General features: G+C 39.0%; 1 protein-coding gene and 1 non-coding gene across 4 annotated transcripts in view; both read left to right on the plus strand.

Annotated features, from left to right (window-relative positions):
* Positions 1-17,341, plus strand: part of Man1a2 (mannosidase alpha class 1A member 2) — a 133,761-nt gene extending 116,420 nt beyond the window's left edge. For all 3 annotated transcript variants that reach the window (XM_060392977.1, XM_060392979.1, XM_060392978.1), the window contains 2 exons: positions 907-1,022; positions 11,847-17,341. In XM_060392977.1, coding sequence (XP_060248960.1) covers positions 907-1,022; positions 11,847-11,979 — 249 coding nt within the window. In that variant the 3' untranslated portion in view covers positions 11,980-17,341. The remainder of the gene's footprint in view (positions 1-906; positions 1,023-11,846) is intronic.
* Positions 7,898-8,028, plus strand: LOC132646183 (small nucleolar RNA SNORA17). Its single transcript, XR_009584307.1, has one exon. It is a non-coding gene; the product is annotated as a small nucleolar RNA SNORA17 (small nucleolar RNA).
* Positions 17,342-17,913: the final 572 nt, after the last annotated feature.

Genomic DNA, 17,913 nt, shown 5'->3' on the forward strand with positions numbered 1-17,913 from the left:
CTTCAGCAGATTGTTCACTCTCAAGTAGTCGCCATTGTCATGTAGGCACGTAGGTGTGCATTTCCTGCTACTTCTCAGCAGCTATGGTGCCTAACTAATAAGATTGTGGAAATACAGTGACTCAGAATAGAGTATGGTTACAATAAATGTCACTTATTACCACTACTGTATAACTCTCCTAAATAATACATTTTAAAGGATGTTGTGAATTAGTATTTAGTCTTGGAAATGATCACATTGAAAGTGTGTGTGTGCACATCCAAGTGTATGGGGAGTTCAGAATACAACTTTATGTTCCACTTGTGCCTTCCACCTTTTAAAATAGGGTCTCTCATTGGCCTGGGACTTCACCAGGTAGGCCAGGCTAGCCAGCCAGGCTACCATGCTCCAGGGATCCACCTTTATTTGCCCCTGGTCATAATCATTGCTGGAATTACAGACAGGTGTCACTGTGCTCTGCCTTTTTACATGGGTTCTGGGGAACTGAATTCAGATCCTCAGTTTTCAAGACAAGTGCTTTTTGAGCCATTTCTCCCATGCGTAATCACAAGTTTATTTCTGTCTTGATTTGTGCCAAACAGCTCCTTAATTCAGAAAGAATGGGTCAAAGTTGACATTTAAGTCAGGAAAATATAAGCTGTTGTAATGAAAGTATAGTGTTATCAGTTACAAAATGCCAAGTTTTCCTACAGATTTATATTAGTTTTTGTTTTTGGAAGAGATAGGGTTTCACTCTGCAGCCCTAGCTATTCTAGAACTCACTGTGTAGACCAGGCTGGCTTTGAACTCACAGAGATCCATCTATCTGCCTTCTGAGGGCTATGAAATTTTGAGTACAGTCTTTTGACGTGTCCTTCAGAATTTAAATTCCACAGGATTATTTGTCTCTTCTGCTCTCCTTTACAGGCTATTGAGAAGTATTGCCGAGTCAGTGGTGGGTTTTCTGGAGTCAAGGATGTGTACTCCCCTGTTCCTACGCATGATGACGTGCAGCAGAGCTTCTTTCTTGCTGAAACATTAAAGTAAGTCTGTACTCAAATGTTTTAAATAAGCTTATTTTAAGTGGTTTATGGAAGTAAAAACTGTTCCTATTACTGAGGCAATATATAATGTTGCCATAAAGGTATAGAGTAGTGTTTAAATCAAAATAATTATATCTGTCACCTCAAATAGTTAATTCTGTATGGTGACAACTTTTAAAAGTCTGTCTTTTTGAAAGGTAGTGTTACCTGTAATCACCCTTCTCTACAACAGCACGCCAGAACTACCTCTTCCCGCGTGACTGTAACACAGTACTCATTGATCCATGGTGACATCTTCTCACCAGGCGCTGCTTGCTGGTGTCCTAATCTTCAGCAGCAGCTTTTTTACATTCCACATGCGAATGGTATCATACTTCGTGCCTGGAGTCTTTTGCTGGCATAATAATTTTTAGATCTACTCAGGCTGATAGAAATGGTATGTTTTCATCATTTTTAATGGATGAATAATACTCCAGTGTAGAAACGTGCCACATTTTCCTTATCCATTCATTAACATTTGATAAAGTAGTATTGCTATATGATTGCTAGATAATTAAATTGTGACTATATATTACATTGTACTATGCTTTATTGCAAACATTTTATGTAGGTGGGTTGGTAAATATCAAGCCATATCTGAAGAATGACTATAAGCTGTAACCATTTTGTCAAATAAATGTTCAGTTGTGATGGTACTAAATGCTAATGTGGCCACCATCAACTATTCTTCCCACAAAGTTTTGTACAAAGATACATGAAGAGGGGAAACTGGGAAAGGAAAAAAGACAATTTGGGGCTTATGCTCAAAAGCCCAGGTAGAGCTCTGTATAGGCCTGGGGGAAGATGGAGACATTAGTTACATATGCATGCTTTCTTAAAAGTGTACAAAGCAAGTATATCTTCATATCAGTAGTAACTGAACTTCATGTTTGTTTCCTGTGTCTAACACAGGGTGACTTATAAATGCATCATTTGCTTAGCAAATATTTACTGCCCATTACCACTCAGATCACTTGGGAATGTATTAGCAACCCAAAGAACAAGCATCCTGCTGCACTCTGATAGAAATACAGTTTATTTATGTCTGCCCAGCTGGATCTCTCACTCTAATGTAAATATAGTTCATTTATGTCTGGTATGTGCCAAGTCTGTACTGAGAAGGCCCTGGGTTTGATCCCCAGTGTGTATGTAGGAGGAAGAGAAAGAGAAGATCTACCACAAACTCAGTCAAATTCCACAGCTTTACAGAGAAAGCACAGAAACTTTCTGTGACATGTTCATTTAGCTAGGATGTAGCACTGAATAACCAAAGCTGTCACTCTGTCTTATGATCCAGTGCTCTTAGCTATTTGATATAGATACAAGCCTAACCAGACAGGATACAGGAGAACAAGGAAGGCTCGGAGGTGGGAAACTCAGGAGCAGGGTAGATGTCCTAAACCCACAATAATCAGGGTCTTGAACAGGGTCAGTTGCAGATATGGAAAGGAAGGAGTAAAATGAAACAATAAGAAAATAGAAGCACACAGAGTACTGATATATCAAAAGAAAAAAAAACAGAAATAACACTAACTTAGAAACTGAAAGATCGAGAAACATTAGGCTAGTCTTCATAAAAGAAGAGCTTAATATGGATCTTTAGGATAACTCACTTTGAGATGTATACTTTTCAGTTGTAACATACCTTATTATATTTTTCCATGGGAACTAACCTGTGAATTAGCTCTTGCTATGGCTTTTTTTTTTTCTTTTTTTCTTTTTTTTTTAATTCAAAAGGACTCTGTACTGTTTTTGGTTTTGGCTTTTTTTTTTGTAGTTTGTACATTATTTATTATGTGTGTTGATGGTTTAACAAAATACTATATGATGAGGAAAGTCAGAAGTAGATCCTTTAACACTTCTTAAAATTCTTATACTCTGAAATAAAACACATGCAATATGTTAATAAATCACAAATATATTAAGTTTATAAAAGAGCCATTAACAAAATTCTAGTCTTTTACAAAATAATAATAATAATAATTGCTTTATTTGGAAAAGATGAAGGAGACATAATGGCGGTGGTGGTATTTGAACCAGAGTTGATGCTGCAATAGGATGAATTAGTACATGGAAGAACAGCCACAAAACTGATGGTAAAATATCACACTGGGGCTGCGAGCTCTGGCATTGAGTGGTTCAGTACAGGGAGATTCGGTAGGAAGGGAAAATAAAAGATAGTGTAAATGGGGGCTGGAGAGTTGGCTCAGTGGTTAAGAACACTACCTGCTCTTCCTAAAGGACCCAGGTTCAATTCTCAGCACCCACATGGCCGCTCACAACTGTAACTCCATTTCCAAGGGGTTGGAGACATTCATACTAATGCACATAAAATAAAATTTAAATTTAAAAAAAAAAAAAAAAGATAGTGTAAATGTTTCCAGAGTGAGTAATTATGGGGATTGTGATAGGAGTTTAAGAAGAAATACATTGGCAGAAAAAAAATAATTTTAATATTTTGAAGAGGCAGTTCAAAGGCTGAGTTTTCAGAGACTGAGTATGAAGAGTAAAGAAGGCATCTTTGTAGTCCCTTGGAGCTGCCTCTACCTAACAACAACGTTCAGTTTGCAGACTAAATACAATTTATTTATAGTTTCGTGGAAGCCATTAAGATGACTGTAGATCACTGGTCAAATAGTGGAGGGCAAGAACACTTCTGTCGGCAGGTGTCTAAACGGTAGAACAAGCAGAGAAAGCGAAGTCCCTGGGTCGGGGGGTTAATTTAAACAAGCCGCTAAACTGTAAAATGCTGGGCACCTTTGAAAACTGGAGTCTGAGAGTTGGGGTGTGGGACGAGTTAGACTCTTAGACTTTTATTTCTGTCATGCCTCATCTCTACCCTAAATGAAAGGAGGTTTCTTACAAGAGGAGCTTCAGCTGGGGAGGCTGTGGACTTGGAGTAGCAGGCACTGCTAAAAGTAGACAGAGGGCTGAAAGTCTGCCTTTTGGGCAAGTTTATTAGCTCACAAGAAGGAACAGGACTGGATATTGACACATGAGATTCCTTATAAGGACAAAGTAACCATTCCTCACCTACCAACCAGTGGCAAAGCCCTAGTAAATACCAGCCTTTCAGAGCCTTGCATGTAAGTATTAACCAGCAGTGTTGGCTTAGGAATGTTTGTCATATTGTAAGATCTGTAACATACGTACGTGTGTGCGCGTGTGCACGCTTGAGAGATTCTTCAAGTAGAGTGCTCATACATAAATATGACATAAATCTATCACTCTGCTGGGTTCTTCTAATTGCAGGAAAGAGCCACAGCTTCTTGGGTAGAGGTTTTTGTATCTCTAGGAATTGCCTGTGGGTTTTAGTAAAATGGCAGCTGATAAAAAGCCTCACAAGCTGAAAGAACCAAGGAGCCCACATTGTTGGAAGCAGCTCTCTAGCAAAAGCTAGATAGTATCTCCTTTAAACTCTCTGCCCTTTAAACGGTTACTCCCTGCTGGGGGCCATTGCTTCTGCTTCGATACTCTTGAATTAGATTTGCACTCTAGGTTTGTTCTTAAATCTAAATCATCAAAGAATAGAAAAGATATCATATAAAATATGAAACAGTTCCTCAAACAAGTGCTTATTAAGTGCCTGGTCTATATTGGCTGTTGTTTCCATATGTCAATGTGTGTCAGTAAGTACCATGGAGAATAATCCTATAGTAATTTACATCCAGAACATCCTCTCCATTCTCCCTAACTTGGACTTGGTGTTTTCATACCCTGCTTGTGAAGACATGACATTTGTATCCTCTGTTTTCATAATTTGCTCTCTACCCCTGCTTTGTCTTCATTGTGGTGTTACTTCCTAATAGAGATGTGTGTGTTATCTGCTTCAACCAGCAGAATTAAGTTTCATAACTAAAGGGTCTTTTTACACCCTACCACATGCCACTCAGTAAATGAGTGTTGAGTCTGTTAAGCCTTTGCTCTGTTATGTGAGGTGGGAGTTGAATGTTTGCATCTCTGATCACTTACATAAATTTTAGTTGTGTGATTTTATTATTTCCAATTATACTCTAAAGACATTTTCTGTTATTCTGTGTCCAATTTTAAGTTGTTCCACACTCCTTTTTTTTCCTCAATAGTACGCAACTTCTAACATAACTTTTTTTTTCCAAGACAGGGTTTCTCTGTGTAGCCCAGGCTGACCTCCAACTTAGAAATTTGCCTGCCTCTGTCTCCCGAGTATCACCACTGCCCAGCATAACATAATTTTAAAAACATTACCAAAGTAGATAAATTCCCTAGAATGGATAAGGGTTTTTTATATATATATTTTGTTTATCTTTTTTTCTTTCTACAAGTTTAATATTTGAATATATACAAGATGAAGACTTGAATCTTTTGACTCCCGTGGGGACGGGTGGCAACAACAGTGGTTATTTTTATAAGGTCTGGTAAAATAAGATTGGGATTACAAAGACAATAGCCCATATCCTTCCCTGAGTGTGGCTTAGGTCTGGATTCAAAATCATTCTGTGCTGGCAGTGACCAGTCATTAGTGGAGGAACTAAGAAAATGAGAACCCAGGGTCAGATGCAAAAGCTAGAGGAATGGGAGCTGGAAGCTGTTGTCAGTGGAGTTGAAGGTTCAGAAGAGCTGAAAAAGAAACATTAAAATATTTTTACTCTGCTTAGAAGTTACACAAGTAGGAAACCTACAAAAATGGTTCTCAAGATGTAGCATGCATCAAAATTGTCTCAAAGGATTCATCACCAGGGCTTCTTCCTAATAGGTCTGGAATATGTACTGCTAGCAAGGTCACAGGCGGTTCTCACTGTTGCTGGTCTGCAGGGATCACTTTAGATCCACTGACACCCATGCTCTGTAGAACATTTTATGGAAACAATTAAGAAACAAGAAACTAACTGCTGACAGAGTAGCTGCCATGCCATGGTGTCCGGTGCTAACTGCTCTATCCATATATATCATGTACTTCGAGTCCCTAGAGTACTGGAACCATGGTTTTCAGTCTTTAATCCTTCCAGCACCTCTCACAGTGCAGTCCAAGTGTTAGATACTGATATGCACAGTGATTTTTAATTTTAAATAATGATAACTATTTCTTCACTTTCAAAATTATGTACTTCAAAATACCTTGCTAGTCTCTTTGCTACAGTAGAGGGAGCTATAATACAAATTGTGCTAAGTAGCAATGATGAAATTTTTGCCTTTCTGTTTTTGTCAGTCTAAATTGAAGTGTTTTGAGTGGTTCACTGATGGTTTATCAGATTCTTTAGACTGGATAACTACTACCCTGGGTTATGTAGTAATGTGCAGTGTAAAGATGTTTTGGCCAGTGATGGACCATGTATTCCACAGGGATTCCACAAAATTCTATCATCTCCTAAGCATCTTAGTTTATCACTTTTGCCATCTTAGTTCACATCAGCACTCTGTAATGTTCACATACCAAAGGAATCACCTGACAGTGCATTTCTTCAAACCCAGCCCCCTGGTTCGTGACACCTGAGTGTAGAGAATAAATTTCCACTTTTTTATTTGTTTGTTTATTTATTTATTTACAGCTATTTATGTCCACACCCAAACTGCTCTGCTTTCTGTCACTGTACATTGCCTGTTTTAGAAATGAATTAGTTTGAATCATATGATTTTGGGGTATTTTGTATTTGGCATTTTATCATAGTGGTCCATGTTACAGTTATCAACAATTCATCCTTTTCTGGTGGTGCTATTTAGAATTCTGTTGGGGTATGCATATTTTGTTTGTCCCTTTACTCCTGATGGTCTTTTAGCTGATTTTGAAATGAATAAAGAAAAAAAAATGATTGTTCACCACTTGATTACAGTAATAGTTTGCACTTAACTTTTTTCTAATTTAGAATTTTACCCATAAACTAATTTTATATAACATGCTATTATCAATCAGTTATCAAATTGTATACTACTGTTGAATATAATTTGAAATGGTTTTAAATTTAAGTGCTGTGGTGGTGAGGAAAGAGACTGAAATAATGCTAACTGGTATGTAAGATGTTAACAGGTAGCATACAATAGAATTGGTTATGTAAAATGAAGGATCCAGCTTGAGAAAGTACCTGAAGTAGAAGAAAACTTCCTCAGCCTGATAAAAAGCACATATGAAAAAAAAAAAAAAAACAACAAACCAGTTAACATCATATTTAAAAAGCTATTTGGTTCACCCTAAGATCAATAACAAAACAAAAACATCTGCTCTATTCATTTCTGTTTAGCATTGTCCTGGGGGGTTCTAGCCAGTGATTTCACACAAGAAAAAGAAGAAAAGAGACATCCAGACTAGAAAGGAAGAAATGAGTCTGTTTTAAAGAGAGAATGTAATGATCCATATAGAAAATTCTATAGACTTTACCAAAAAATTACTAAAATTAATGAATAACTTTAGTAAGGTTGCAGATACAGAATGAGACTGTTTTAAAGAGAGAATAATCCATAATCCATATAGAAAATTCTATAGACCTTACCAAAAAAATTACTAAAATTAATGAATAACTTTAGTAAGGTTGCAGATACAGACTAAAATTAATTGTAAACTAAAATTAATTGTGTACATTAGCAATGAGCCATAAAAGTTGAAAATTGGGCCTGGAGAAATAGTTAAGAGCCAGGGGTTAAGAGCACTGGCTGCTCTTTAAGAGTACTAGGGTTCAGTTCCCAGCACCCACTTGGTGGCTCACAACCGTCTATAACTCCAGTTCCAAAAGATCAAACACTGTCACACAGACATATATGTAGGCAAAACACCAGTGCACATAAAATAAAAATTAATATTTTTAAAAGAAGTTGAAAATTAAGACTACCACATACAAATAGCATAAGGATATAGAATATTAACGGGATCCGCCCCTAGAGGCATTACAGGTGTGGCTGCTATGTCACATGTATGTCAGTAGATGCCAGAGAGGAGAGAGCCTATGTCTAAGCTCAGTGTTGTGACCTATGAAAATATGAATGATTAGTGACTAATACTCAGTGAAAAAAGCAAGCCTGAGACAACCACCAGTCTGGTTCCAAAGGCCCTGGAAAGGGCCCTAGCCTGAGACACTCCTCCCCTACCCCCACCTCCGGTCACACTCAGATAGGTTCCCAGGATGGGGACCAAGCTGGAGATTATTGGAAGAACTTAGGCAGCTTCTAGGTGGGAGTAAGATGGCAAAAAATGACTGTCACAACGGGCCACTTGAGACATTCAGAGACCCTGGGCACTACCAAGAGGAGCAAGTAAGTGGTGGAAAAGTGAAAGAGAAACAGAAGGGTGTGGGCACAATGAGGAGAGGCAGAACTGTAGACTCCAGGGAACTGAGGAACAGCCTGATGTGAGTAGCTGGTAATGCAACCATGGTGGGGGCCTGGTCCTGTTGCTGGGGACCACATCTGGGTCCATGGCCCTGTAGCAAAGGGGTCTGTTATCACCAAAGGCCAGGCAGATGTCACTGCTCTGGTCTGCCTCTCCTAGGGACATGTTGATGTCTGATTGCTATGCAGAACTGGCCCCCACCCTTCACCTGGACATTATGAGAGAGCTGGCCCTGGCTACAGGAGAGCTGACCCTGCCCCTGGTCAGCTGCAGTACTCAGGAGAGTAGGCCTCATACATTTTGGGAGCTGGGGAGGAGTTGCGGGTGAGCTGGCCTTGAGGATATGAGTGTGGGACAATTGGCCCTACCACTCATGTCCCATGTGGTGGTGTAGACAAAGGAAAGATACCCTCCTTTCCCTCTCACCTATGCCAGGCAGAAGACCTGGCCCTGGGGTCATGAGAGAGAACTGTCCTGCCCCTCACCAGCTGTAGCACTGGGGAGAGAGGGCCCTGCTCCTCATCTGGACAGCACAGTAGAGCTGACTCTGGTGGTGGGAGCATGGTTGAGTCAGCAGCCCCAAGGGCTTAAGCGTGGGTAGTTGGTTCCACCACTTGTCTGCCAAGCTGTAACATGGGAGGGAAAGAGATGCTCCCTACTTCTTGCCACCTTCAGCAGTGGTAAGAAGTCTGTCCCCGAGTTTATGAGAATGAGAGAACTTGCCCTGTCCCTCACTGGCTGCAGTACTCAGGAGTGTGGGCCCTGCACCTCGATTGGGAAGCAGGGTAGAGCTGGCTCTGGTTGCTGGGGTTGCTGTTGAACTGGCCCAGGGTTGTGTTAGGAGAGCCAGTGTTTGGCCAGCTCAGATACCTCTCAGGCCCAGATCAAGGGTTTAAAATGCCCCATCCCAAAATCTACCCCATTGATGAACTACTGGAGTGCATGAAGGGGCTTGCACTATAGATCTAAAACTACAGGATCTTCAGGACACAGGGCAACAACAGGACATCTAAGTGGATTCCCAGTGAGGTTCCAGTATTGATAGAGTAGCAGAAGCCATAGCCCTCGTACCAGACCAACAAATCCTTGCAATGAACATTTGCAAGCAAGTACTGTGGGTCACACCACAGCTTCCATGAGATTTTTTTCTCTTTCTGTTGGGAGGAGGTTGCAAGGATGGAGGGTAGGTACAAAGGGAGGGGGAGATAAGTGGGATTGAAGTACTTGATGTGAAATTCACAAAAAAAAACAATAAAAGTTTTTAAAAAGAATATTAATGGGCAAAACTTGATAAAATATTAAAGAACTACACACTGTAAATTAAAGTCATTGCTGAAGGAAGACCTAAATAAATGTTGAAGATTCTGAAAACTTTATATTAATTTTTCCCAAACTTAGTGTGTCAATTATATGAATGAAACCCTACTCCATTTTTTTGTTTGTTTGGTTGGGGTTTTTTGTTTGTTTGGTTGGTTGGTTGGTTGCTTTTTTGGGTTTTTTGTTTTTGTTTTTACAGTAGAAATTGACAGGCTATTTCTGAATATAAAGGATCTAGAATAATAAAAACAAATTTGAAAAGGAAGTTTGGAGTCTAGCTTGAAGACATTACAAAGATGCAGTGTTCAAAATGGTGTATATCATTGAACTCAGAGATTCACTGATGTACAAAATAGAGAGCTCATGGAAGGGGCTGTACATAGATGGAGACAAATGCAGAGTCATGGATAAAAGGGTGGTATTGACTATAGATTGTGCTGAAACATTTGAATTTCTGAATTCATATACATAAATGACTTTATAATGGATCATGACATAGATTTAAAGCTTAAAAATACGACTTAAAAAGAAAACATTGGGGAAAAGTTTTTGTAACCTGAAGTTAGGTAAAAATTCCTTAGACATGACAGCAAAAGCAAAATCCACTAAAACATTACTCTCAAAATTAAAAGCATTTACTCTTGGAAAGGTAAAGAAAGCTGGGTGTTAGTGATGTATGCCTTTAATCCCAGCACTGAGGAGGCAGAGGCAGGCAGATCTCTGAGTTCAAGGTCAGCCTGAACTACACAGTGATTTCCAAGACAGCCAGGGCTATGTAGGCTACTGTCTTAAAAAGAAAAAGAAGAAGAAAAGCCATACCTAGAATAATAATCTTTGCAAAGCAATTGTCTGATAACAGACTGCTGTCTGCATCATATGAGAAATTCTGGAAACTTAGCAAGAGAACAGGCAGTCCAGTTAAAACTGGGTGAAATTTTTAAACTAGTATCTTAGCAAAGATGTCAAGATGACTAAGCACACAAAGCAATGCTTTACCTTTGTTCCATCTTCACATGGCCACCTTCCCCACATGTGTGGTCCAATTCTGCCTTTCTTTTTACTTTAAAGATATTGGTGGTGGGTGTGATGGGCTTAGGATGCTCCTCCTGTTCTTCAGCCTGCATTTAACAGAGAAGCAGGAATACCGCACTTAAGGACACAGGAGCCACCGACTGGGACTGCAGACTCCATATGGAAAACAGACTGTGCAGAGTCCCCTGCTGGATCCACCCAAATACATTGCGACTTTCCTGTTAGCAGCCTGTTGATTAAATCAGTCAAACAGGTCTTGAGCATAGGACCAAGAGTGAGAAAGTCCTCTTACTCAGTATTCCAGCTTTCTTAGTGCTAAAGGCAATGTCATCCCTTTTGCCTGCGCTATCTTTTTGCTCTCATCTAGAACTGTAACAGTAACCAAAAGAGATAGCAATGTAATTTCTCTTAAAATTCTTCACTGGGGCTTTGTAAAGTGGTTCTACATCAAGAAGTGTAGATTCCGGGTTTTCCTGGTGTGTGTGTGTGTGTGTGTGTGTGTGTGTGTGGTGCTGGAATGGAACCCAAGGCATTGCTTGTACTAGCTTGGCAGGTGCTGTATAACTGAAATATGCCTCTAGCCCTTGACTATATAGATTTTTATGTCTAATGACCCGTAGTAGGATTCAGATTAAAATTTTCCTGAACATATTAATTTGGTTCCTGTAGGTGGGTTGGAGCTCACAAAGAGACCTTTGGCTACTATTTAGTTTCAAACTCTTTACAAATACACAATGCTTTTAAATTTTATTTAATAGTTTCCCATATCTAGAACTGGTTTCTCATACCAAGAACTGTGAAGTTAGAACTACTTGACAGTTTTTTTCTCAGTATTTGCTAATAAATGTGAATCTCTTGTTCTCTTACCATTCTCTTGAGTTGCCAAAATTTAAATGTGTATGCTTTTTAAAAGAAAGTCTGAAAATTATGAAGTGATTTGTCTTTTCTTGTTCTTGTATGTAGCTTCATTGTTTCACAGACTTTGAACAAGTATGTGAAATTTTTTAAGAAACTCAAGTCTAGTTGAGTCTTTGTCAGAACTGCTGAAAATCCATTACTGGTTTTCTCCACTGTCTCCAGTGAACCCACTTGACTTCTTGCTCGGTTCTGACTGACTCTTGCTTCTCTTCTTTTGTTTTCAGATACTTGTACCTGCTGTTCTCTGGCGATGACCTTCTACCTTTAGACCACTGGGTGTTTAACACAGAGGCTCACCCTCTGCCGGTGTTACATTTAGCCAACACCACTCTTTCAGGTAACCCTGCTGTTCGGTGAACACAGCTCCGGAAGGACCATTCTTATCTGTGTTTTGTTTACATGGACCACTGCAGAAATTGTCTGGAGAGGCGGCTTTTGAAAACCTGGACCTCTACGTCAACATGCCGGGTGAAACTTCCCTGCAAGACTTTTCACTTGTAGATATATCAACTTTGAAATTATTCCATTTTCTACCTGACCAAAACATGTTCTGGTACATGTAGGGCAGAGACCTGATGTGCTCTGGTTCTTAATGAGATGGCCACATGAGAAACAATGTCTTAATCTGTATTGTTAGTGCAAGCCAAGAGCATTGAGCACCTCACAGCAGTTAGAGCTGGCTTTCGGAACCAGCTATACATTTGTTTCCTCCCACAGTGGAGCAGCTTTCAAATCAAATATTACACATTGCTTAGCCCCTTTACTCCATTTTAATAATGGAACAAACAAATGAACAGGAACAAAGAACAGTGTAACTACCTTGGTAGCAAGAAGACTTTTCAAGCTCCTCATTGGATTTTTACCAGGCTGGCAACCACTTCATTCCCAACCTACTTTATTAAAATCTGTTTAGATTTAGTTTTTCTCTGGGGGCATGATCTCATGAAGAATACTTTTCAAGTCTTTGTCTCCATATGGTATGCTGAAACTGGTATTTATCATAACTGCTGCTTATGAGCCCAAGTATGGGAGTGTGCATGTAGCTCACGCTAGGTGTTGGTAGCATGACGGAAGGCGGGGAAAGTGCCAGTTTGTTGCCTTGAAACCTGTTTTAGAGAAATCTTGATTATTGTTGGTAAGAAATTATTCTTCTGAACCATCAATTCTATCAATCAGAAATTATCTGCTTTAATCTCATAACACAGTTAATAGTCATTCACCTTACACTTCCACGTGGCTTGGCAAAATTCACTCTACTGTTATGCAGCTTTGTATTTGCTAGAACAAGCCTAATCACTTTCATAGCTGACTGAAGCAAAGGCAAAACATTACAGTGTCCTTGAGCAGAGGGGTCAGGTCCTTTACCTCACATGTGTGAGCTGCTCACAAAGATTTCGTGTTTTTAAGTTTTTCCAAGAATATTATGTATCCAAAGAATTAATAGAATAGCTCCAAAATAATTTTCAGTGGCAAATGTGTGATGTAATGAATCATACTCACTAAAACTGACATAAACCTAAGGGACTTACAGGTCTTGCATCATGAGTCGTTCTTTTGTTGTTCTTGTTGTTATTATTGCTCTATATTTTGGCAGAAAAAAGTAAAATTTTATCAAGAACTGTATTATAAGATAAATAGTGATGCTTATACATTTTCTGTCCCTTGAATTTCTGTGACAATACAAGACACTTTTTCCTCTTTTTTATTTAGTACAGACATCATCTATTGATAATAAAACTTGAGAATACTATAATCTAATATTTACTCTGAATTTTAATATTTCATGAAGCAGTTTGTTCATGAACTCTACTTGGAATTCTGAAAGCTTATTTCCTTGTCTGGTAGCTTTTGGTTTTAGCCCTCTGCTAGCATGTAGAAGATTTAAATTGTGCGGGGGGGGGGGGGGAGAGAACAATATAATTGGACATAAGGGTGGATATCTTAAACCATAAATAATCATCTGCCCGTCAGAGGTCAGCCAGTGCTCCATAAACTTGCCACCTCAAACTTGCTCAGTATTCGCAGAAGACATGTAGAGAGTGAGTTCTAGTACATTTCAAAGTGTAATATCTTTTCTTACTTGAAATTTTTAAACTGTAAATGAGAAAGGCAGATGGTTATTACTTTAGAAGAGAAGGTGGAGGTTTTGGTTCTCACAAAGAAGAAAAGGTGAGCCTTCTATAAACGGCACAAACCCACTCACAACTGAAAAAAGCTGGGAGTGGCAGGGACCAGAGCAGCAAGCAGGGAGCCCTCTGTACACACAAATTCAGTGAAAGCGCCATGTTGGTTCCCCCAGGAATTCTCAGAGGAGACAGAACACTTCTCCCCCTCCCCACCCCACTCCCCCATGCTCTGTATGGTTCACTTGATCCTAGAGCTGATCCTAGAGTGGAAGAGAGAAGGCTCAGGTGTGATCAGGACATGGTTTACACCAAGATCTTAAAACTATCATTTTACCATCCCTACCCTTGTGATGAGAACTAGAGCTTGTAATAATGCTTTTTCTTCTCTGAATACCAAAGGCAATTAAAGTCAGGTACAAATGACTTGCCAGTGTCATGTTTTATTTTGTTAGATTTTTTTAAACATTTTTTTCAAAATTTACCATTATCCCTTTTTTTTTGCTTACTTTTTAAGTGTGTATTTTCTGCCATCCTTCATATCCTTGGCATTCTGTAGACCTCAGTACTTAGGTTCTATACTCATTGTGCTTATAAAACCTTAAAAGAACCCAGAAATGATGGCTCACTGGTGCCTCTTCAAAGAGCTGGCACCTTACCTTCTACTTTGGGTACAGTTGTGCATAGATAACACATGATAGGCAGGGGCTGTTGAAGCCCTCTGCCTTCCGTATTTATTGTTCGTTTTAGAATCACACCTTTTGATTCAAGCCAGATTTTTAGAAAATTAATGAACCAATATGAAGTTCTTAAAACTGAGACTGAGCCCCTCACAAGGAAGTCTCAGTGCAGAAAAGTCCTGGGTTGGAGGTTCTTTCTTCGAGGTGTTTGTGCACCTCTAATACCAACCTATTGTCAACTTTCAGCTCGTATATATCCACACAGAAAAGCCTGGGTATTAAAGGAATGCATTCTTTTTGCACAATATTGATCCTGATTTCCTATGATGCCATCAAGGACACCAAGGCGTCCCTTGGCAGGTTTTAAACAAGAAATTTGAGGTCATGATCCTCAGCTTCTCATCTTTTCCAACTTTTATTGCCAAAGTCTTTGTCAAAACTCTGAATTTATTGACAAAAAATTGTGCTTGCCATACTTCACATGATGCAGTCTCCCCTTAAGCCAGATTTCTCTGAATGAGTGCATGCATGAGAGTGTGAATGAACAAACAGGTGTGTGCCAAGCTCTGTGCCTGGCACGTCTCGAGCCTTAGAACCTGTCGTGTGATTCCAGTGGCAATTTCTGTATGAGAATGGTTCGTACCATTTTAAATGTTTTCCAAAATAAATCATGTTACAAAATTCTTAATTTTATATTTCATTTAAATTAAAGAGGAAGATAAAAGGTTTATAATATATTTTAAACACTGTTACAATATAATACTAACAACTATAATTGTAGTTGATAACTAAAGTCTCTTGGAAAATGTCAAAGAAATATTTGATTTCTGATGCATCTTTGACTAAAACATTTACTTTAAAAATAAAAACATTCTTATTTTGTTATATCACTTTAATTACATGATTAAAATCAATATTTTGTAGAAGTGCGCGTTATTTTATATTTTAAAAATTTCTCTAATTCATGGGTACACCTTGCAGTTGTAAATTATTTTTTCTCTACTTCCTACTAATGGTAGCACCTGTATTTCTCACATATAAAGAAAACATACTAAAATGTCTCTAATCCCAGTTACTAGCACATAGTAGATGTAACTTCAAGTTCCTCCTTTTCTCTGGTTCTTTACACTGGAATTGTCTAGCTCCTGCCTCACCTGCATACCCAATAAACACAGATCTGAATACTGTATGCTCACTGATAGGCAGAGGATAGTTGTTCTGGGCCACACCTTGTCTGCAGAGTACTTAAGTAATAAGCACCCAGTGGGGCTGTTTTGATTCGCTCCTTGTGGTTTAAGGACACTGGAAAGCATGCTTCTTCAGCTCATCCATACCCTGGTAGAGGTGTTCTTTTTGCTCTACATGCAGCCAGCCAGCTTTTCTGAAAACGGCCAGATAGTGGTTTATGGTCTGCTTGTAGCTCTCTTAGTATTCACTTCTGCTGTTGTAGCTATAGATAATATGCAAATAAATGGGTGGAGCTTTGATGCAATAAACTTTAATTAAAAAAAAAATGGAGGCCTAAATTTGGCACCGAAGTCACAGCTACTGACGTTTATCCCAAGTTTAATTTGTATTATACCCTCTAACCTTTAACTTGTGTCTTTCTCTTTTATTTGCATAATTCACTTTAAAGCAGAAAGATGTATGTATGTACAATTGTATGTATTTGTATCACCTAAAGCTGTATATTTTGTTGTCTTGAAAGTGGATACATTTTTCAGGGTATCTTCAGGTTTCAGGACAATATGATTGTCATGAAAGAGGCAGAATGGGAGATTACACTTTCGGCACTTGTCTTCATCTTGTTATTCAATGTCATAATTCCAGACTGCTCATGGAAAAGTAATCTGTATGGCATCAAAATATTCTTTCTAACTTTGCCAAGACTCTAGAATGTAGAATTTATTCACTCTCTTTTTTTTTAGAGCTTTCAAATGAGAACATAATAGAATTCTGGATCTTGGTGCTGCAGAAAACAATCTTTTGAAAAACAGTATGCAACACAAAATGGATTCTGTGCCCAGTTCACCCCTTGGCACAGCCACTGCAGTCTGCAGGGTGCTTACCACTGTCACTCCTAGAACAGCTGAAGTCTGAGTGAAGATAAGTACTCAGAGGCATGCCCCTTCTTCCTTTGTTCATGGCGCTCCACAGCACTTTCACAAGTATGTCAGTATGCATCACTTTCCACTCAAAGCGTCCTTCAGCTGCGGCGTTATACTTGCACTGTTTAACGACTTAGCAGCAGCTGCAGGACTCACGAAGTTTAAAACTACGTGGAGTCATCTTACTAGCCTACATGTTGCAGTGTGCCAGTCCTGACAGGTAATAAGCTTTTCATGATGTTTTTGTAGCACTTCACTACTTTTGGAAATGAAATGTGCATTCAGAATGATAGGATATAGAGAGCTCTTGTCTCAGCCCTTGTCATTGTGTGGGTGAACTGCCTTTTTAGGCCCTGCCTACTCAGAGGTCATACTCTGTGCACTTTGGTACTCCAGACACATTCAGAGCATACATGCAGAGTAACACATGAGGCAGACAGACACCTTGCAGTAACTTGTATGCTATAGAACTCTGCATATGACACACCAGAAAACCATGAGAAGCAGAGGTCCTTATTGACAGAAACTCACAGTTCATTTTTGCTGGGTTAACTAAATACAGTATCCCTAATTATAATTGTTGGTTTGGAAGTTGAAATGCCATTCTTTATCGTCATTGGCCTCAAATTCACTTATAATTTTTCCCTAAACTAATAAGTGGGTAAGTATAACCTGTGTTGTTACCCACTGGCTGCTCCTGAACTGGTTTCCAGTCATATCCTCCATAATGTGATTTTTTTTTTTTTTTATTAAATCAAAGGTAATATTGTATATTGGAGATCAAATAAAGATGTTCTTTAAGTGAAAAGTCTTTCTCTTTCTTTTCACCTAATGGCGACAAGCAGTTGAGTTTCTTCCTGTGTGGAGAAGAGCAGTTTTGGCTCTGTTTATAGGAGCTGGCGGTCTTCAGTCTCCAGCATTTGAAACATTTCTTTGGGCTCTATCTGTTTTCATTATTTCTTGATCTTAAAAAAGGTAAGGATCTTGCTGAGAGAATAATTTTTCACATAGTTTTAGAGAAAAACTCTAGAGCTGTTTTTCAACTTTCATGTCCCCTCATGCATATTATCCCCCAACAGCCTTAAACTGGGAAAGAGGAGGGCAGTTCCAGTAGCAGTTCTGGACACTTAACAGATATTTACACACAAGCTTTTGGGTGGGCGTGTTTTTCATTTCTCTTGAGTATCTAGAAGGAGAACTGCTAAATTGTGGTACAGTTGTGCATAACTTGTTTTTATTGCCATGGCCTTCCAGGTGACTGTTTTCATGTTCTTACTAACAATACATGAGGGTGGGAGTACCGGTTTTCATCCTCATCACTGCCTTCCAACAGGAAGCTGAGACCAGAGTAGGGATTTTTTTTTTAAGTTTGAATTGTGC

The sequence above is a fragment of the Meriones unguiculatus genome, chromosome 10 (assembly GCF_030254825.1).
Source record: "Meriones unguiculatus strain TT.TT164.6M chromosome 10, Bangor_MerUng_6.1, whole genome shotgun sequence".
In the NCBI taxonomy this organism is placed as follows: Eukaryota; Metazoa; Chordata; class Mammalia; order Rodentia; family Muridae; genus Meriones; species Meriones unguiculatus.